The sequence below is a fragment of the Alosa sapidissima genome, chromosome 17 (genome assembly GCF_018492685.1).
Source record: "Alosa sapidissima isolate fAloSap1 chromosome 17, fAloSap1.pri, whole genome shotgun sequence".
In the NCBI taxonomy this organism is placed as follows: Eukaryota; Metazoa; Chordata; class Actinopteri; order Clupeiformes; family Clupeidae; genus Alosa; species Alosa sapidissima.
The window spans coordinates 33,606,747-33,628,865 of NC_055973.1; the positions used below are offsets into that span (position 1 = coordinate 33,606,747).

The 22,119-nt window shown below is 45.0% G+C and overlaps 1 protein-coding gene across 1 annotated transcript in view; it reads right to left on the reverse strand.

Moving 5' to 3' along the window:
* Positions 1 to 45: 45 nt before the first annotated feature.
* LOC121688060 (dynein heavy chain 5, axonemal-like) overlaps positions 46 to 22,119 on the reverse strand; it is a 69,859-nt gene continuing 47,785 nt past the window's right edge. Inside the window, 9 exon segments of the mRNA XM_042067381.1 lie at positions 46 to 908; positions 2,592 to 2,813; positions 4,049 to 4,257; positions 4,799 to 4,931; positions 6,285 to 6,473; positions 6,849 to 7,196; positions 8,155 to 8,276; positions 8,850 to 9,117; positions 10,540 to 10,704. Of these exon segments, the coding sequence (XP_041923315.1) occupies positions 687 to 908; positions 2,592 to 2,813; positions 4,049 to 4,257; positions 4,799 to 4,931; positions 6,285 to 6,473; positions 6,849 to 7,196; positions 8,155 to 8,276; positions 8,850 to 9,117; positions 10,540 to 10,704 (1,878 nt within the window). The 3' untranslated portion in view covers positions 46 to 686.

Consider the following 22,119-nt stretch of genomic DNA (forward strand, 5'->3'; position numbering starts at 1 on the left):
ACCATATTCTTCAAGTGCTGCTATTTGTGAGGAAAGACAAAACTAAACTGCTGCTGGACTCAGTACAGGCCACTAGAATCCCAAGAACAGCGCCCTGCATAGAAATAGACTAATTGACCTGGCTAACACCCAATTAGCATAATTGACCTAGTTACTAAAATATCTATTTATCAGACTTAATTTGATTTTTCAAATGTAAAAAGTGTGTAGTTCCATTGTAAACTCATTAGATACATTCTTTGTCATTGTCATGATCACTTACATCCTAATTAGGTCACCATCCACTACATATTAAAGAGCAAATCATAACAAGCAAAGGACACACTCAGCGCTCTCAGCAGCTGACTGTCGCTATAGCTACTGATCATTATTCCCACCAGGCACAGCACACATGACTTGCTCCATCCATTTTGTTTGTTGATTAGGTGAGAAATTTGGAGAGAAATCACGTGTGTTGCTGCTTGGTTGGAATACTCCCAAACCACTCCCAAGAAACACATCAGCATATGGTCAACGCAAGAGGGCTGCTTTAGCTAAATGGCCAACGCAAGAGGGCTGCTTTAGCTAAATGGCCAACGCACCAGGGGTGTTTTAGCTAAATGGCCAACGCAAGAGGGCCGCTTTAGCTAAATGGCATTCAGGGGTGCTTTAGCTAAAAACGCACCAGGGGTGTTTTAGCTACTTGTTCATTTGCAGTCGCAGAGCAAAGCCGCCCCTCGCAGTGTCCAGTGCTCCACGGGCTGGCTGGTCCGGAGGAGGAGGGAGAAGATGAAGGTGAGGTCAGTGCGCCGGGGCTTCTTGTACACGGGGCAGGGGTAGAGGCTGACGGCCGCGGCCTTCTTGGGGTCAGGGGGGGAGGTGCTGCTGATGGCGTACACGTGCACCACGGGCAGTGGTGTGAAGAGGACCTGGGAGAGGACAGGATCAGCTGACTGAGTCATATGGTGAGGACACACATGCTTGTGTTGACTGGACCACACAAGCCACCTGCACACTGAGGGCAACTGACCTGACGTTCACCTGCACACTGAGCACTGAGGGCAACTGACCTGACGTTCACCTGCACACTGAGGGCAACTGATCTGACGTTCATTCGAGGGATAAGAACGTACAGCTGAAATAGTCAAAGCAATGACTACAAAAGAGCTGAAGGTATTTTATATGACAGAAAACTAAGGCTAGTGTTACAGCACAGAGAATTAGAACATAAAGTTGATTATTAGCCCTGTGCCCTGCGCAGAGTGTTATAAGAATTAAAACATATAAGGTCTCTTTAGTGTTATTAGAATTAAAACATAACAAGGTCTCTTTAGTGTTATTAGAATTAAAACATAACAAGGTCTCTTTAGTGTCATTAGAATTAAAACATAACAAGGTCTCTTTAGTGTTATTCACCCCTTGCAGACTTAAGTCACGTGACGGCTCCATGCTGGACGGCAAAAAGATGGGAGATGGACGGCAAATTACATTATGTCATAAAGATTATGATGAACTGAACACCATTACTATAACATCTTTGTAGTTCAATGTATTGCTGTTTGGGGTCTGATAGTCAAAGAAGATGCCAGTGGTGTTGTTAGATGAAATGGGTCATGATCGCAAATGTAAAGTTATCAAAACTGGTGGTAACAGCAAGGGGAGATAACGTTACGTTAGGCTACTGTAATTAACATTATGGTAAATGAACACCCATAAGTATTTCTGGACTAAAATATTGCAAAGCGATTTGGTTACTTTATTTGTCTTGCTTTTATCAGTTGTAACATAGTCAAAACGTTAAGAATGTCATATCAGAAATAATAACTAGCTGCCACACTTAGAAGCTAGCTATTCTAGCTAACGTTTATCGTAGCTCATAGTGCTAGGGCTAATGTAACTCGTCAGTTTGTACGTTGCCCAGCGAATAAACTTACTTCTTACATGTCTTAAGTTAAAGAATTGAAAGAAATAGGAAGTTCAAAAAAACTTGAACGGTATTATCTGTTTACATTCAGATCTTGCCAAAGACTTTGCCTAAGTGCTATCTGCCGTCCTGTTCAGAGTCTATGGTTGCTATAGCAACCGCTGCTGTGCTTCATACACTGAGGAGATAAGCATGCAATTGTGGTTGAAATACTCCCGAAACACAAAGAAAACAAACCAAAATATATCTATGCAAGAACATGGGATGTTGTTGTATTCCAAACAATAAGCCAACAGTCGTGGAAGGGCATTACTACGGTTAAATCTCACTATAATCTCCTAGCTGTGCGATATGTCCCATTACAATCCATTGATTTGATTCGTGTTCTTGCCGTCCACTAGGCTATTTTGCTGTGGCGCGAACAAAACGTGACGTCACTTGCAAGGGGTGAATTAGAATTAAAACATAACAAGGTCTCTTTAGTGAGAAATTGTGTGTGTTGTGGTGACATCAGTGTAGTGAGAAAAGTCGGTGAGTTTGGTGTTGATGTTACTTGTGTATGTGTGTGTGTGTATGTGTATGTGTATGTGTGTGTATATATATGTGTGTGTATGTGTGTGTGTGAAAATATGTGTGTGTGTGTGTGTGTGTGTGTGTGTGTGTGTGTGTGTGTGTGTGTGTGTGTTACCTTGGGAGAAGACTCTGTGAGTTTAGCATTCCTCTTGTCCCAGCCGGCTCCCTCCAGGAAGAGTCCGTAGACGTAGACGCCCCCGACATCGCTGGGTGGGGGGGCAGTGACGTCCTCTCTCATCATGCGCGTGACATCGTTATGGAGGACCACTGTGTCCAGTGCCCAGCCTTTGGACAGGTTCATGCGTGTGGTCTCCTGACGCATGGCAGTCAAAAAGCCCTGGAGTGAGAGAGAAGGCAGGAGTGATTACAGACATGACGTCAGTACTGCTCATTCTCACTGCTAGGAGTGATTACAGACATGACGTCAGTACTGCTCATTCTCACTGCTAGGAGTGATTAGAGACATGACGTCAGTACTGCTCATTCTCACTGCTAGGAGTGATTACAGACATGACGTCAGTACTGCTCATTCTCACTGCTAGGAGTGATTAGAGACATGAAGTCAGTACTGCTCATTCTCACAGCTAGGAGTGATTAGAGACATGAAGTCAGTACTGCTCATTCTCACAGCTAGGAGTGATTACAGACATGACGTCAGTACTGCTCATTCTCACTGCTAGGAGTGATTAGAGACATGAAGTCAGTACTGCTCATTCTCACTGCTAGGAGTGATTACAGACATGAAGTCAGTACTGCTCATTCTCACTGCTAGGAGTGATTACAGACATGACGTCAGTACTGCTCATTCTCACTGCTAGGAGTGATTAGAGACATGAAGTCAGTACTGCTCATTCTCACTGCTAGGAGTGATTACAGACATGACGTCAGTACTGCTCATTCTCACTGCTAGGAGTGATTAGAAACATGACGTCAGTACTGGTCATTCTCACTGCTAGGAGTGATTACAGACATGACGTCAGTAACATTACACCTTATTACAGACATGACGCCAGTACTGCTAATTCTCACTGCTAGGAGTGATTACAGACATGATGTCAGTAACATTACACCTTATTACAGACATGATGTCAGTAAGATTACAGCTCACTGCTCATTCTCACTGCTAGGAGTGATTACAGACATGACGTCAGTACTGCTCATTCTCACTGCTAGGAGTGATTACAGACATGACATCATTACTGATCATTCTCACAGCTAGGAGTTATTAGAGACATGACGTCAGTACTGCTCATTCTCACTGCTAGGAGTGATTAGAGACATGACATCAGTACTGGTCATTCTCACTGCTAGGAGTGATTAGAGACATGACGTCAGTACTGCTCATTCTCACTGCTAGGAGTGATTACAGACATGAATCAGCAAGATTTCAGCTCACTGCTCCGTGCTAGAAGTGATTACAGACTTCAGATCTTCTTGAGGTATGATGCTCTTTCTATAATTTTATTACACTATTATGGAGAATTGGTAAGAGTGATAATTTCAGATTTCAGAATGGAAGGTTTTAGCTTTCGTGGATAAATCCAGGTGTGTGTGTGTGTGTGTGTGTTGCACCTGGGGGTTGAAAAAGCCGGTGAGCCAGAACTGGTTGGGTCGGCCGCCGAAAGTCCAGCCGTGGAGTTGCTGGTTGCGCTCCACCAGCTCTGTGAACCAGAAGCCCAGCGTGGACGACTCCCAGGACACCTTCTGCCACAGCCACGGCACTCGCGCATCGTACATGCTGTCCAGCGCGTTCCGCAGGTCCTCCGACATGATGATGGTCCCTAACGTTAGAAATGGACATGATGATGGTCCCTAACGTCACAGTTTCAGAAATGGACATGATGATGGTCCCTCACGTCAGAGTTTTATACACGAGTAAAACATGGGTATAGATGGCAAAAGCAACTAGCAAAACCCATAGACTGTATTTATGGCAAAAACAACTAGCAAAACCGGTCTCTGTGAGGTGCTTTGGACAAAAGCTTGAATTAAATAAATGAATATCAATAAATAAATAAATAAATAAATGGAAGCTGCTGAATTGCCTGCATATGCAATATACCCTTAAACAATTGTCTATATGTAAAATATTTAAATAATATTTGTAAAAAAAGTTACAAAGATGACACATACAGAACATTCACAATTAAATGTATGTGTCGGCATTTATTACGTATATCAAATATGTATATCAAATATGTATATCAAATACGTTTCCAGGGTTTATATCAGAGTTATCATTTGGTATCAAGTGATCATTTGGTATCGCAAACAGGGTTTATATCAGAGTTATTTCATTGGAGTGATCATTTGGTCACAAACCATCTATGGCCAACTTGAGGTCAGTCAGGGTGCTCCGCACTCTTCCGATGATTCGCTGCATGCGGTCCAGCTCTTGCCGCAGGAAGATGGTCATTGGCTGGAAGGCTCCCATTTTCTGCAGATGGATTCGCACCTATAAGAGAGAACCATAATAATATAACAACAACATGTCAACAGTGCCAATTATCACTCCAGAACAACATGTCAACATTACCACTCCAAAACAACATGTCAACAGTACCGATTATCACTCCAAAACAACATGTCTACAGTACCGATTATCACTGCAAAACAACATGTCTACAGTACCGATTATCACTGCAAAACAACATGTCCACAGTACCGATTATCACTCCAAAACAACAAGTTTTTCTTTCAGCTGTGAGTGCCTTTAGAGGTAGTGTTTTCAGCTGTGAGTGCCTTCAGGGGTCGTGTGAGAGCCTATAGAGGTCGTGTGAGAGCCTATAGGGGTCGTGTGAGAGGTCATGTGAGTGCCTTTAGGGGTCGTGTGAGTGCCTTTAGGGGTCGTGTGAGAGCCTTTAGAGGTTGTGTGTCTATAGAGGTCGTGTGAGTTAGGGGTCGTGTGAGTGCCTTTAGGGGTCGTGTGAGAGCCTATAGAGGTCGTGTGAGTGCCTTTAGGGGTCAAGTGAGAGCCTATAGAGGTCGTGTGTCTATAGAGGTCGTGTGAGTGCCTATAGAGGTTGTGTGAGTGCCTTTAGGGGTCGTGTGTCTATAGAGGTCGTGTGAGTGCCTTTAGGGGTCGTGTGAGTGCCTATAGAGGTCGTGTGAGAGGTCGTGTGAGTGCCTTTAGGGGTCAAGTGAGAGCCTATAGGGGTCGTGTGAGAGCCTATAGAGGTTGTGTGAAAGGTCGTGTGAGTGCCTTTAGGGGTCAAGTGAGAGCCTATAGAGATCGTGTGTCTATAGAGGTTGTGTGAGTGCCTATAGAGGTCGTGTGAGTGCCTTTAGAGGTCGTGTGTCTATAGAGGTCGTGTGAGTGCCTTTAGGGGTCGTGTGAGTGCCTATAGGGGTCGTGTGAGTGCCTATAGGGGTCGTGTGTCTATAGAGGTCATGTGAGTGCCTTTAGGGGTCGTGTGAGTGCCTATAGGGATCGTGTGAGTGCCTTTAGGGGTTGTGTGAGTGCCTTTAGGGGTCGTGTGAGTGCCTTTAGGGGTCGTGTTTTCCCTGCACCCTCTTCCTCTGCTGTCGGACAATTTGTGTTAATTGTGGAAGTAATGACAGGAATAAAAACAGAAACTGTATATCCAAGGCACACCATACATTACACATTCATATCACACAAAAAGGCAAATCCACTCAGCAGTCAAAGAAATGTGAAATAAAAAACACTTCCTGCAGCTCACACAAGGCCTTCCGAGTGCCAGGGATGCTTTATGATTTATTGGCGCTCTTCCCTAAAACTCCTCACCGGCGTGAGCGCCCGCGACCCCTGACCTCGCGTGACCCCTGACCTCGTGTGACCCCTCACCTCGTGCGGCACGTAGTCGGCCGGGAGCTTGTCCAGCATCTCGTTGGCCAGCCGCTGCACGGAGCTCTCTCGTGTCTCCCCGCCCCCTGCGCCACTGTCCTTGGGCTGGACGCTGATGATGGTGCTCAGGGTCTCATTGGCCAGGTTGGTCTGGTAGGTGATGTCAGCATTTGGGTGAAGGCCAAACACCTGCAGAGGATGTTGAGGCAACGCCTGCGTTAGCAACACACTGCTCCACTCTACTCCAAACTATGCTTCCAAAGCAGTACAGTTGAACACGGCAACATTCACTATGCAATTTATGGACCTATCGTGAGTTACCTATTACCTATCGTGAGTCATACAACAAATATCAATTGTTTCTGTTACTTTGAAAAGTACTGGCAGTTCTTCAATCCTCTGAAAATGCTTCTACAATCATATAATTATAACAACACTGCTGCCGGTATCAACTGGTAACTCAAATAACACTGCTGCATTAACTTCAAAACATTTTGAATGGAACTGAACCAGACATTTATAAATAAGCTCTATTTGAGCAAGGAAATGTTGGAGGCTTCTTACCTCAGGTGAATCCACCAGTGGCAGTGCATCTATATGACTCAGGCAGTCCTGCACAGTCTTGGCTTTTGGAATGGTGTAGCCCTTGTAGAAGCAGAACCTGTCTCCGAACATGTTGTCGCTGAACCAGATGCGGGCGAAGGTGTTGAGCAGGCGCTTGTCCAGGTCGTCGGTGACCCGGCCTCCGTACTGGACCTCACCCAGCATGTAGCGCAGACAGCTCCAGTTCACCCCACGCTTCACGTCCACCTCGTCTAGGTGGTTCTGGACAAACTGCATGCTGGACGTGAAGTCGGCCTGGTTGAACTCGTACGGAATGTTCCAACCCAGAGGGCCAAACTTGCGTCTCTCCTGTTGGTGAGAGTGTGAGGAGGTCAGACAACAAACAACTTTACATCTACCTTTACAAACAATGCATTTACAAACAATTTTACATCTATCGTAACGCCTCCAATTACCACCACTTTTGTTCAAAAATTCTAAAACAATGATGTTTTTTAATACTTAAAAATAACATTTGCTAAATTAACCGTACATTTTTCAGTAGCCATAGGTGTGTAGATTTGAACCAAATCTGGTTTGGTTCTTAACGGGAGCATTTACTGCCTGAAATATCCGATTTTGTTTACCATATAGTTATAGTTATAGTGCTGGCCTGATGGGTCGCCTATTTACGCCGTTTCAACGGCACATGAACTGTTAGACCGAGAATTCTCGTCATGAAATTAAAATTCCACTGGAGCTCCAAGCGGATGTGTACACGCAGCCTCATAACACTGTTTACAGCTCTTCGAGTCACGGTAAAATGTAATTTTTGGTACATAGCTAATTTACATACACCTACGGTGTGGGTGCTTGCGTTTCTTTAGGAGTCCGCTGTCTTGGTTTGTATAGAAATGGATATTAAGTGACACATACACGCAAGACGGCGGAAATACGGGACCGACAGTAATATGGGGGGTTCTGATACCTTTAAAAACAACATATTTTACATGAATTACACATAGTGATCCGAGGTGAAAGTTTGTATGTATACCTTTGCACTGAGGCAAATGTGCCAAGGTGTACCATGCGCAGAGGCAAGCGGATCATCTTTAACTCATTATTGCAGGTGGAACAATGTGGGCAGAAGTAGAGCAGTACAGCTTATTGTGAGTAACTGACTTGATTTGATGTAAAAATTAAAATGTAAGGATTTTACATATTGTATTTCATAGTTTATAGTTATAACTTCATATGAGAATAAAGTGGGCAGTGCCCTGTGCCACACGCTGAATAAAGTGGGCAGTGCCCTGTGCCACACGCTGACCTGCACGGTGGTGTGGAGGAAGGCGACGGCGTAGAGCAGTGGCCTCCACTGGGGCATGTTGGAGATCTCCAGCTGGTCCTGAGTCAGGCCGCCATATGTCCTCTTCAGACCCGCCTTCACACCTGCACACAACACAAACCCGCCCTAACACCTGCACACAACACAAACCTGCCCTAACACCTGCACACAACACAAACCCGCCTTCACACCTGCACACAACACAAACCCGCCCTAACACCTGCACACAACACAAACCCGCCTACACACCTGCACACAACACAAACCCGCCCTAACACCTGCACACAACACAAACCCGCCTTCACACCTGCACACAACACAAACCCGCCTACACACCTGCACACAACACAAACCCGCCTTCACACCTGCACACAACACAAACCCGCCTACACACCTGCACACAACACAAACCCGCCTTCACACCTGCACACAACAACTATTACACTGCAACAGCACACCTCAGCACATAATCCACAGCAAAGACACATAAGTGACATTAACTCAGCTGGCTTTATGTGCTGAAAAAATCCACTAAAATATATGATGAATATATTTAACATATTTCAGATATCTATCCATGTAAGGTGTGAATGCCTCCTAAATCTGTCAATTACTTAACCAAATGTAAATAATAATAATAATAATAATAATAATATAATGCTTAAAAAGTGCATCACCTTGGGGAGGTTCGTTGGTGAACTTGATGGACGACTGCAAGAGGTTGATGGGAAATTTGGGGTGGACCTCGGTGGTGATCCACACTCTGAAGCCCTCGTGGACGTTCTCGGTGGTGGTGACCGTGTCCAGCAGCTCGTCCAGAAAGTCCAGGCCCAGGTGGCAGTTCTGCAGGAGCAGCCAGCCTCCGTCGCCCATGCTCTGGGACAGCAGTCTGCGGGCGTGGACATCCTGGCCCTGACCCATGGAGATGGGCCTGCACGGGACCGCCTGAGGGAGACGACACATGACATCACAACGCATCTGGACATGACTAGGGAGACGACACATCACAACGCCTCTGGACATGACAACGCCTCTGGACATCACAACATCACAACGTCTCTGGACATCACAACGGCAGTCAAGTCAGTTCTTAAGGCTACGACGTATATGTGCAAGGGATGATGACTTCCAGGTAGAGGTCCATAAGCTTCTTAACAGATTGTTGGAAAGAGGGTATCCCTGTGATGTTCTTAATGAAGCATTCATCAAAGCACATGGCAAGAATAGAAATGACCTTTTTGACAAAGCTAGACCTAAGAGACAAAAATCTTTTTCTTGTGTTTTCAATACTACTTTCTCACCTCTAGGCAACTCTATATGTGATGTGGTTAAAAAACATTGGAATATCTTGTAAATTGATGATGTTGGTAAAGAGATCTTTAATTCTCCCCCTCTGTTCTCTTTTTCTAGAGCAAAAAATGTTCGTGATATACTGGAACATGCAGATACACACAGAACATCCACCCGTCAGGAACGTTTAAAAAATGCCACAGGTTTCTTCCCATGCCGTAACTGTGCTGCTTGTTCCACTGCTAAAAAAGTCAACACCTTTTCAAGTTATGTGACAAAGAGAGAATACAAGATTAAGAAACGTATTACATGCAGCTCTAACAATGTTGTTTACCTTCTCTCATGTTTAAAATGTGGCCTTCAGTATGTTGGTAAAACCTCAGATTCAGAATTAATGAGCATAAAAGTTCTATTCGCAGGGCTGATCCCAAATCAGCTGTTGCGAGACATTTTGCAGACGGAAACCACTCAATTAAGGACCTGTAATTCTGTGGCACTGATCATTTGACTCCCAAAAGGTGGAAATTTAGACAAATGTTTATTGCAATGTGAATGCAGATATATTTTCTATCGAAAGACTCTTCATCCTAATGGTCTAAACGAAGAATTGGAAATGTCCTGTTTTCTGTAAAATGTATTTGACGTGTGTGTCTATTGTACTGTTTTTTCTATATGTCTGATCACTATGTCCTATAAGGTAGACTCATTGAATGAAATTGTGATGTAATTGTTCAATTATGTGATCTGAATGAGCTGTGACCTGTGAATCCTCCTTTACCAACAGGATTCACCACTCTGCTGAGAACAGACAGCACATCAAGCTGCTCCCCATGCTGCTGCTGCTGCTGTGTGTGTGTGTGTGTGTGTGTGTGTGTGTACGTGTGTGTGTGTGTGTGTGTGTGTGTGTGTGTGTGTGTGTACGTGTGTGTGTGTGTGTACGTGTGTGTGTACATGCGTGTGCCTGTGTGTGTGTGCGTGCATGCATTTGTGTCTGTGTGTGTGTGTATGCACACCTGTGTGTGTGTGTGTGTGTGTGTGTGTGTGTGTGTGTGTGTGTGGTGCACGTGAGGTGCATACCTTGGCTTTAGCGAGCTTCTCAATGTTCTCGGTGGGATCGGACCCCATGGACAGGAAGCAGACCAGAGGCGTCCTCTCATCACTCTCCACACACACAGCCTCCATGTCCAGCACCGTTCCCTCCGCATACCGGCCGCCCAGCGAGTCGGCGATGTAGTGCCTGGCCTGGACGACACACACACACACACATTAACTCCAAATCAGCACTGCAGTGTAATTATGCGGGCGAAAGTCATTTTCTGGTGCGCAGTGCCCGCTACACTGCTGTGACTCCCATTCCATTAAAAACACACACTGTTACCGTGGAGATTGGCTCAGGGAGCGCCCAGTCTCACACCACCATCACGATCACATTTCTATTCAGATGAAAGCACGCCTCGATCAATTTTACTCTGGCTTACCACAGCCACGCCACACATCGTTGCTGATTGCGCAGATTTGCAGTGAATTACTGTGTGTAAGAAGGTGTTTCCTTTTACCACACCGTTACCGTGGAGATTGGCTCAGGGAGCGCCCAGTCTCATGAGCCGCAGTTTCCTCAGCGTTAACTTGAGTAATTACTGCTTCCCTAGAGATCAGGCGCTTCACACTGCAGAGAGCATCCAATTACAACAAAGTTTACTGCAGAGAGCATCCAATTACAACAAAGTTTACTGCAGAGAGCATCCAATTACAACAAAGTTTACTGCTCAATGAAGGCCAACACAGAGTGGAACCGAGGTGAAGTTGGTCTTCACCATAATAACACTAACCATAGCAAATGTATGGATTGGTCTGTCTTTACCATAATAACACTAAACATAGCAAACGTATGGTTTGGTCTGTCTTTACCATAATAACACTAAACATGGCAAACGTATGGATTGGTCTGTCTTTACCATAATAACACTAAACATAGCAAACGTATGGATTGGTCTGTCTGTCTTTACCATAATAATACTTAACATACCAAACCTTAGAGCCTTTTTTTAACTGTTTAGACAGTTCTAACAATGCACTTAATTATGTCAGAAATACATATGTATGAAATACACCAAATACACCACACCAAAGTCCGAATCATTTTCATTTCAAAGTATCTGCGTTGGTTTTGGACGTTTCAACCAAAAATCCTCTGGGAACAGACCGATAGGGTCTAGAAGTTAAACATGGTGTTAAACCTGACAAATAATTAGAAGTTAAACCTGACTAATAATTGACATTTGTGTAGTCTTTGTAGTCACCGGCTACTGTAACAATGACTAATGACACCAAATGACCGCAGAGCACACAACACATGAGACACAGCATGACATCATCCACGTACATTTTAAAGAAATTCAGGCAAAATTTGTCAGCAATATTGAACTCGAGCCTCAGTCTACATGCACAGTAAGGGCTTTTTGGAAGCAGAGCATGTGCAGTGAACAGATTATCAACCAAGACCGCCAGAATTGACTGTACTGGCTCAGACCAGAGAGGGTTGAAAAGGATCTTTGGTTAGACCAGAGAGCACTGATATAGTGAGTCATATTAGTGAGTCATATTCCAGCACTGATATAGTGAGTCATATTAGTGGGTCATATTCCAGCTCTGATATAGTGAGTCATATAGTGAGTCATATTCCAGCACTGATATAGTGAGTCATATTCCAGCTCTGATATAGTGAGTCATATTAGTGAGTCATATTCCAGCTTTGATATAGTGAGTCATATTCCAGCACTGATATAGTGAGTCATATTCCAGCACTGATATAGTGAGTCATATTCCAATATAGTGAGTCATATTCCAGCTTGGTCAGTAGGCTGGAGGAGGAGTTAACTAGACTGAGGTGGAGGGAGTCTACGGTCCACTCCATCTCACTGCACTCTGCGGAGCGTCTTAAAATTAGCCACGATGAGTGACAGGGAACAAACAGGTGTGTGAGTGGGCACCCAGTGGCGGCCATGGCACTGCGTTGACCTGCTGAGCAGAACCAGAGTGCTGCAGGAACCCAGCGGAACCAAACCAGCAGAACCAACCCAGCGGAACCAGAGCGCCGCACCAACCCAGCAGAACCAGAGCACTGCACCAACCCAGCACACCAACCCAGCAGAACCAACCCAGCGGAACCAGAGCGCCGCACCAACCCAGCAGAACCAAAGCGCCACACCAACCCAGCGGAACCAGAGCGCCACACCAACCCAGCGGAACCAGAGAGCCGTACCAACCCAGCAGAACCAACCCAGCGGAACCAACCCAGCGGGCCACGAGGAGAGAGCAGGGATCCTCTAGGACCCTGGGGACTCCCTATGCTGGGCGGATGACACTCCCACTGGGAGTTTATGACAATCTGCTGAGGAGTTTGTTTGCTGGTGTGTAATTAACTAGATGTACCGCATAGCGGTACAAAATATGACCGCCGCTCAGTCCTGTACATCCGTTCCGCGAAAATAAATCATACTTCAATTTGTCTCCATCTTTTACTCCATCCCCCACTCTTGAAACTTTTGTGTATGCTTGTTTGGCATGCCTGAGTGTGTGTGTGCGGCTGCACAGAAAGTAGCCTACTGGTGCTGAAAAGGTGAATAGATTGTAGAATAGCCAAAGAAGATGTAGCATTGTTATAAAACCTTTAAAATCTCTAAACAATCACAAGTAGGGCAGTTCATCACAGTTCATCCATTGCAACTGGATTGATGAAAGGCCACTTACACCTGTAGGCTACATTGTATTTGGGAAAAGCAAAAGGTATCAGCATAATGTTATTTATTTATTTATTCATAAACAAAAACATCTCTGTCAGTTCCATGCCGTTTTCAACAGCTATCAAAAACAAAGGTCATTTTTGGATGGATGGATTTTTTGTGAATGTTTCTTCTTCTACATAAGATTTTAGTCATCTTTAGTTCATGTAATACTTTATTGTCAATGCACAAATTAAGTAACAGTAGTCTGAAACGTTATTGTTAATGCACTAATTAAGTAACAGTAGTCTGAAACGTTATTGTTAATGCACAAATTAAGTAGCAGTAGTCTGAAACGAAATGCTGTTTTACATCTAACCAGTGGTGCAAATAACTGACATGTCCAAATGGGCCTTGATGAAATGGGTCGCTAGACTGTTCATACACATTTTAACGGGCCAAAGTTGAAGAGCTGTTGTCCGTTATTGTTCGTGCAAATATAGGCTGATTCATGTTCCCTTGCATTGTGTAACAGAGGTCCATGGCTACTCTGGCTTTCACCAGACCAAGCTCAATCTTTTAAGAAATCAAAAAATAAATAGCGGGCAGATCAGGCTGGGTTCACCCAGCCTAGTCCATAGGCACCCGATATTGTTTAATTTTCCGATTGAGATATCCACGCTCTGGCTATTCTAAATGCAAAAATGCATCAGGGAGTTATGACAAAACTGTAACTAACAAACTAGATCCTAATAGAAAGCTGTTAGCTTCCCTAAGCTACAGGTAGGCTTATAAGGTAGGCCTATTTACAACATAAATTGTCAATAGGCTATGCTGGCGACACAAATAAAATCTTATTTGGAAACCAATGGCTTACGCCTTACAGTATCAAGCGGACTTAAACTGCCATATCGTGGCGAAAAGTTGTAATAAAATTCACGCAGCTCCATGAGTCAAGGAAAGCGCGAATGAAGTAGCCACTTCTTAATGGGACCCACAACACAGTAGCTTAAGGTGTGTTAAAGCAGCCATAATGAAATGAAGGTGTAATTGTTTGGATACTTCACACACACGTGCTTTTTAATTTCACAGACTACAACTACCAAACTGGAATCAAAGCACATCGATTCCCCTCTCACACCCTGCACGCACTTAAAACAAAATAAACAGGCGTCTCAGTCTCACGCATGTATAGGCAAAACTGTATCAGACTAGCCTAGAAATCTAGACGCGCCCCTAGCGGCAGCAAATTACATTTGCTGTCAGGGCTAGTCTAGCAACTCTCCGTTGGCTTGTGAGTTCCAGAAATTGAAACTCAATCAGGCCAATAAAATCGTCTATAGAGTCGTTAGGTGGGCTTAACATAATGATTGATGGCAGAGTTGCAACGGTTTGGCTTGAATTCCCTGCTACTTGAAAACAAATAAGATGGATGTTGCTGCTGGCGAACAGTGTGACACGAGTTAAGCTTTTATTAAGTTGGCAAACGTTTGAACTAGCCAACTAGCTCCGCTGGTGGGAAACACATGGGACTCATAGCGCTGCCGCTGTCCTATTGCGTGCAGAGGGAATTTGAAAGACAACTGATTATCCTGCCCCTCGGACTGAGCACTGCGAACGGTGAGTGCCCAGACCCTACATTTTAATGTGGGTCTGGCTCATCAGGCTAGTATCAGACCGGTGTAACGTTGGTAAATCTTCCATTGCACAGAATGATTTTTGTAGCACGTGCAACAAATGACAGTCCAAAGATACAATTACAGTGCTGCTATCAATTTGCTTGGTATAACCGCATTTATAGTTTTCTACAAATGCAATCAATCAAATTGGCCTCCATCACTCAACCAACGCTAACGGTAACATTACCTAGGTCCTTATTGATATTATAAGATTAACGTACCTGCAGTAAAAACCAAGCATGTCCGATAAACATCCTCAGATTTATTTCGGCTTCAAGAAGAAATGGGAATTACATTTCATGTGAACATCATCCTATCCTTATTAGACGTTCTCTGCGGTAAACTAGTCCTTGTAGGAAGCGTCCATTGTTTTTCCAACCCACTTTTAACTTCCAACAAAATTACGTCTCACTGCAACGATGCGCCATCTAGTGGACAAACGACTACTTTTTTGGCTTTCTTTTAATCCTACTGAATTTGTAATTATGTATCGGCCGTTCTAATACCGATAGTATGTGGGTGCCTGTGTGTGTGTGCATGTGTATATGTGTGCACTGCCATCTACAGGCCAATGAGTGTACAGTCACTAAATGTACACATAACCTAAAATTTTTTTAGACCCCCCCCCCCCATGGATGAAATTCTACGAAACTTGGCATACCCCCAGAGAATGCCAGGTCAATCATACACATAAAATTTGGTGCAGTTCTGAACATCTTAACTGAAGATAGGGGCGATTAAAGCAGAATAATATTGCATTTTCATTTTTTACTGGGGGGGGGGGGGGTGCAAATCACAAATTAGTGATTATGGGCCAGGTTGATGTGGGCCCTTGAGACCAACATACCATAAAAGATTCTTCATCCTCAGTGCCACGGTTCAGGTAGTTATTTAGGAAAAACTGCTTTTTTTGCGGTTCGGGGGCCCAGCACGGGGGGGGGAGTGGCCCCCGGGGACGAAACAAATTTTTTCCGTAAAAGTCTAGTGGGGCTACATACCCACCAAATTTCATGTGCCCCGGTGGTTCGGTGTCCCGGGTATCGTTGACCAAAAATTCAGGAAGTAGATGACGGGGGGGGGGGACTTTGACAATCCCTATATGACCGCTTCCGGCGGTCATAATTAAAGCCTTGACCTGCTCCGTATGCATTGTGTTCTGTGTCTGTGTCCCTGCTCTTGTTCTCAGCTAATAAACCTTTTGATTGGACAACTGTGTGTGTCGATATCAAATCGTTACAATATATATATCGCTCATACATCTCTATGCCAACATGAGCAAAATCACAAGATTACTGAGGTGGATTACTGTGTGTGAGATGAGGTGCGTGCTGCTGCTGCTGCTGCTGTGTGTGTGTGTGTGTGTGTGTGTGTGTGTGTGTATGCCTGCATATGTGTGTGTGTGTGTGTGTGTGTGTGTGTGTGTGTATGCCTGCATGTGTGTGTGTGTATGTGTGTGTGTGTGTGTGTGTGTGTGTGTGTGTGTGTGTGTGCGTGCTCACGTGTGTGTGTGTGTGTGTGTGTGTGTGTGTGTGCGTGTGTATATGCCTGCATGTGTGTGTGTGTGTGTGTGTAAGTGTGTGTGTGTGTGTGTGTGTGCGTGTGTATATGCCTGCATGTGTGTGTGTGTGTGTGTGTGTGTGCGTGTGTATATGCCTGCATGTGTGTGTGTGTGTGTGTGTGTGTGTAAGTGTGTGTGTGTGTGTGTGTATGTGTGTGTGTGTGTGTGAGATGAAGTGTGACTCTTGGGGAAGTGCAGGAGGGTGGAGGTGTCTGTCCAGAGGCCTAAGCCTTGACGGTGCGATGCTGGGGTTTAGTCTGGTAATCTCCCGGCGCTTTGGGCAGGCAGCTGTTCACGCTCATTCGACAGGCACCTTTTTATAGCTCTGCAGAGGAACACGCTCCTACACACAACCCCCCCAGCCTCAACCCCCAGGAGAGGAACATGCTCCTACACACAAGCCCCTGCCAACCCCCCCAGCCTCAACCCCCAGGAGAGGAACATGCTCCTACACACAAGCCCCTGCCAACCCCCCCAGCCTCAACCCCCAGGAGAGGAACATGCTCCTACACACAACCCCCCCAGCCTCAACCCCCAGGAGAGGAACATGCTCCTACACACAAGCCCCTGCCAACCCCCCCAGCCTCAACCCCCAGGAGAGGAACATGCTCCTACACACAAGCCCCTGCCAACCCCCCCAGCCTCAACCCCCAGGAGAGGAACACGCTCCCTACCACAACCCCCCCCCCCCCCAGCCTCACGAGAGGCTCCAAGAGAATCCAAGGAGAGGAATTTGCTCCGTACCCCCCCATACCCCCCCAACCCACACGGTTAGCGCTAACAACCACACCTGTGCAGCCCTGTCCACAGTTGTCACGGTAACTAAGTTAGAGTCTGCCAGATAAAGCGAGGTAGGGAGTTTTCTGAGGCTGAGGCTAATCAGTTGTTGATTGCTCCATGTTTTTATATCGTCAGCGTTATTTATGGATGGGGACTAATTACGGAGCACGCAGAGCAGGGTTGCAGTGCCATATGAAATTCATCTCAATCATTCACTCATTTGCACAACGTGTGCATAGGGTCATTATGTAGGAAGCATCCAAACATCCTTATTTAGCACCAGTATAGCACATTGTCTATATGGTGCTTTAATATATCCCAACTAAAAACTCTGCAATATGGTTTACTCATAATGTCATTTCCTTATGATGTTTACTCATGATGTCTGATTCCAATTGTATTTAAAGAAAACAATTAGAGATAGATTATAGATAGCGATTGTGCAATAATACATAAAGGCCCTGAGCAACTTTAAACAGGTAATAGCAGAACGCAAAACGGTAAAAGACATCTCTGAAACAGGAAGGTGTGTATAGCACACACGTGTCAGACATCCGACATCACTGTAAAGGTGAAAACAGATCACAGACGACATGCTCTACTTTTTAAACACAGTCCTGCACACTCCTGCACCTACACACTGCTACACACTCCTGCACCTACACACTCCTACACACTCCTGCACCTACACACTCCTGCACACTCCTGCACCTACACACTCCTACACACTCCTGCACCTACACACTCCTACACACTCCTGCACCTACACACTCCTACACACACCAACACACTCCTGCACACTCCTGCACCTACACACACTTACACACTCCTGCACCTACACACTTCTGCACACTCCTACACACTCCTACATACTCTTGCACACTCCTGCACCTACACACTCCTACACACTCCTGCACCCTCCTACACACTCCTGCACCTACACACTCCTGCACACTCCTACACCTACACACTCCTACACACTCCTGCACCTACACAGTCCTACACACTCCTGCACCTACACACTCCTACACACCCCTACACACTCCTACACACTCCTGCACCTACACACTCCTGCACACTCCTGCACCTACACACTCCTGCACACTCCTGCACCTACACACTCCTGCACACTCCTGCACTTACACACTCCTACACACTCCTGCACCTACACACTCCTGCACACTCCTACACACTCCTGCACCTACACACTCCTGCACACTCCTACACACTCCTGCACCTACACACTCCTGCACCTACACACTCCTACACACTCCTGCACCTACACACTCCTACACACTCCTGCACACTCCTGCACCTACACACTCCTACACACTCCTGCACCTACACACTCCTACACACTCCTGCACCTACACACTCCTGCACACTCCTGCACCTACACACTCCTACACACACCGACACACTCCTGCACCTACACACACCTACACACTCCTGCACCTACACACTCCTGCACACTCCTACACACTCCTGCACCTACACACTCCTGCACACTCCTACACACTCCTGCACCTACACACTCCTACACACTCCTGCACCTACACACTCCTGCACACTCCTACACACTCCTACACCTACACACTCCTACACCTACGCACCTACACACTCCTGCACCTACACACTCTTACACACTTCTGCAGACTCCTACACACCCCTACACACTCCTAAACACTCCTACACACTCCTACACCTACACACTCCTACACCTACACACTCCTACACACTCCTACACCCACACACTCCTGCACCTACACACTCCTACACACTCCTGCACCTACACACCCCTACACACTCCTGCACACTCCTACACACTCCTGCACCTACACACTCCTGCACCTACACACTCCTGCACCTACACACTCCTACACACTCCTGCACACTCCTGCACCTACACACTCCTGCACCTACACACTCCTACACACACCGACACACTCCTGCACCTACACACACCTACACACTCCTACACCTACACACTCCTACACACTCTTACACCTACACCCTCCTACACACTCCTGCACCTACACACTCCTACACACTCCTGCACCTACACACCCCTACACACTCCTGCACACTCATACACACTCATACACACTCCTACACACCCCTACACACTCCTGCACCTACACACTCCTGCACACTCCTAAACACTCCTACACCTACACACTCCTACACACTCCTGCACCTACACACTCCTACACACTCCTGCACACTCATACACACTCCTACACCTACACACTCCTGCACTTACACACTCCTACACACTCCTGCACCTACACACTCCTGCACACTCCTACACCTACACACTCCTACACACTCCTGCACCTACACACTCCTACACACTCCTGCACCTACACACTCCTACACACTCCTACACACCCCTACACACTCCTGCACCTACACACTCCTACACACCCCTACACACTCCTGCACCTACACACTCCTACACACTCCTACACACTCCTGCACATACACACTCCTGCACACTCCTGCACCTACACACTCCTACACACTCCTACACACTCCTGCACCTACACACTCCTGCACACTCCTGCACACTCCTACACACTCCTAAACCTACACACACCTACACACTCCTACACCTACACACTCCTGCACACTCCTACACACTCCTACACCTATACACTCCTTCACACTCCTGCACCTACACACTCCTGCACACTCCTGTCATTAACACACTTAGATATGTCTTAATAGGGCCCTTCAATCATATACATATATGGGGGGGATGTTATTCACTCCTGAAATCTGAATGGGGCCCCTCAGTCAAATAACACGGGTCAGAACATCTGAGTCCAGAGTTAACTGCATTGACCAATACTCACCTCTTGGTAGAGATTTCGATATCCATCATTAAGAAACATTGGCATATTATTGACTCTGATCCAGCACTTACATTTTTCACCACACCTCCTCGCATTGTGTGCAAGAGAGCACCCAATCTCAAAAACATGTTGGTGAGAGCTCATCTTCCACCATTGACTCCACCACATTTTTTACAGACTATTCCATTTGGGAATTACAGATGTGGTAACTGCCCCCAATGCAACTTCACACATAAAACCAGCACTTTAAATCTCCCACGCACAGGAAAACCTCATGACATCAAAGGTGTGATCACCTGCAACACCAAGAATGTCATTTATTTGCTCGAGTGCCCGTGCGGCTTGGCCTATGTTGGTAAAACGACTAGACCACTAAAAACAAGAATCTCAGAACACCGTTCAAATATTCGTAGCCATGACACCAAAAGCCCGGTGCACTTCACACAAACCTCTCACAATGTATCCACTCTCAGATATTGCGGCATTGAACTGGTTAAACAGCCCGTCCGTGGAGGAAATGTTAATTGTCTGTTACTTAAGAGAGAAACATACTGGATTTACACACTGGACACTTTAGCCCCAAAAGGGTTGAATGAAGACTTTGATCTGAGGCCATTCTTGTAAACTTTTGTAAATAATTGTTGTAAATAATTGTGTAAATAATGCATAAATATTGTAGATACTGTGGTAAAGATTTGCTGACTTCATATGATGTGTTATGTCATGTTCCCAGTGCACCTGTCCACTGTTGTGGGATTGATTCCCACATAATTGTCCTGAACACACCCTGTTGTAACACACCCTAGTGGTCTCCTTTACTATCTATCTATCCATTTCTTTATTTTTTTTCATCTAGTATCACTACATTCACTGGGTGAAAAGGCTCTGAATCAGGGAATATTCATAGTGATATATTTCCTGATATGTGTAATATCAGGAAATATATTGGTTGATATGCTCCTGATATTTTAGTGCCAATTCTCATATCAGGAGCATATCAAAAGTCCTGAATGGGACTGCGACGACATGCAAGATATCCAGACTTCATATTCTCACCTGATATGATCCATGTTTCAAGTATTAGCTACTTATATGACCCCGGACACCTCTTGTTCTTGTTCCCGTATTTCAGTTAGCCTATTAGCTGGTTTGATGCTCATTGAGCTCAATGCAAATCAAACCAGCTAATAGGCTAACTGAAATAACACCCATGCCAATCTCTAGGTATGGTGAAGGGTATGTGATGATGTGGGGCTATTTTAATTCCAAAGGCCAAGGTAACTTTATCAGGATGCACAGTATTCTGGATCCATGAAATAACTGGCCTTTAAAAATAAAAATCTGCCTGTCTCTATGGGAATTTAACATAGGGGTGCCAATATTTATGACCCCTGTATTTTAAGGAAGAACATTTATTTATTTATGATACATTATTCATTCACTAAGAAAATTGGTGTCCTTAAAGGTTAGATATTTCCTCATTTTTCATTAAGGCATTAAGATCAATTTCCAAAAGATGATTTTATATTCCTCTTTTCAGTCAACTTTAGCATGGGTGCCAATACTTTTGGCCAGCACTGTAGTTTGACGTCAATTTCATTTGAAGCCTTGTTCCTTAATTAAATCAACATTGGTTTATCAGTCACCCACGTTTTATAGACAAGTTACAACATGATTGATCCATTGTTACGTTGGCCCACAAGGAAGCTTGTAATGTTAAAATAGTATGAAATTATAGATGCTCAACTTTAACAAGTTTAATAAGCCTTTCTTATGTGTTATGGTTTGTAGCATATAGTATGTATTTATTTTCATTATAGGCTATTGATTGAATTGTTGTTTATTATTGCTATTCTTCTTAATGTAGGCCTACTTCAAATTGTTTAGGCTACTACAAGGGGAAAGCAGATAATTTAAAATGTGGACTTTATTCCTCCAACAGATCTCATGCATATTATACATAAAAAGTAGGCTAGACCTACAGACTATAGCAACTATAAAATCTCAAAGATATGATTGAAATTGAACCATAACCAAAATAATTAGGTAAGTAGGCTAGC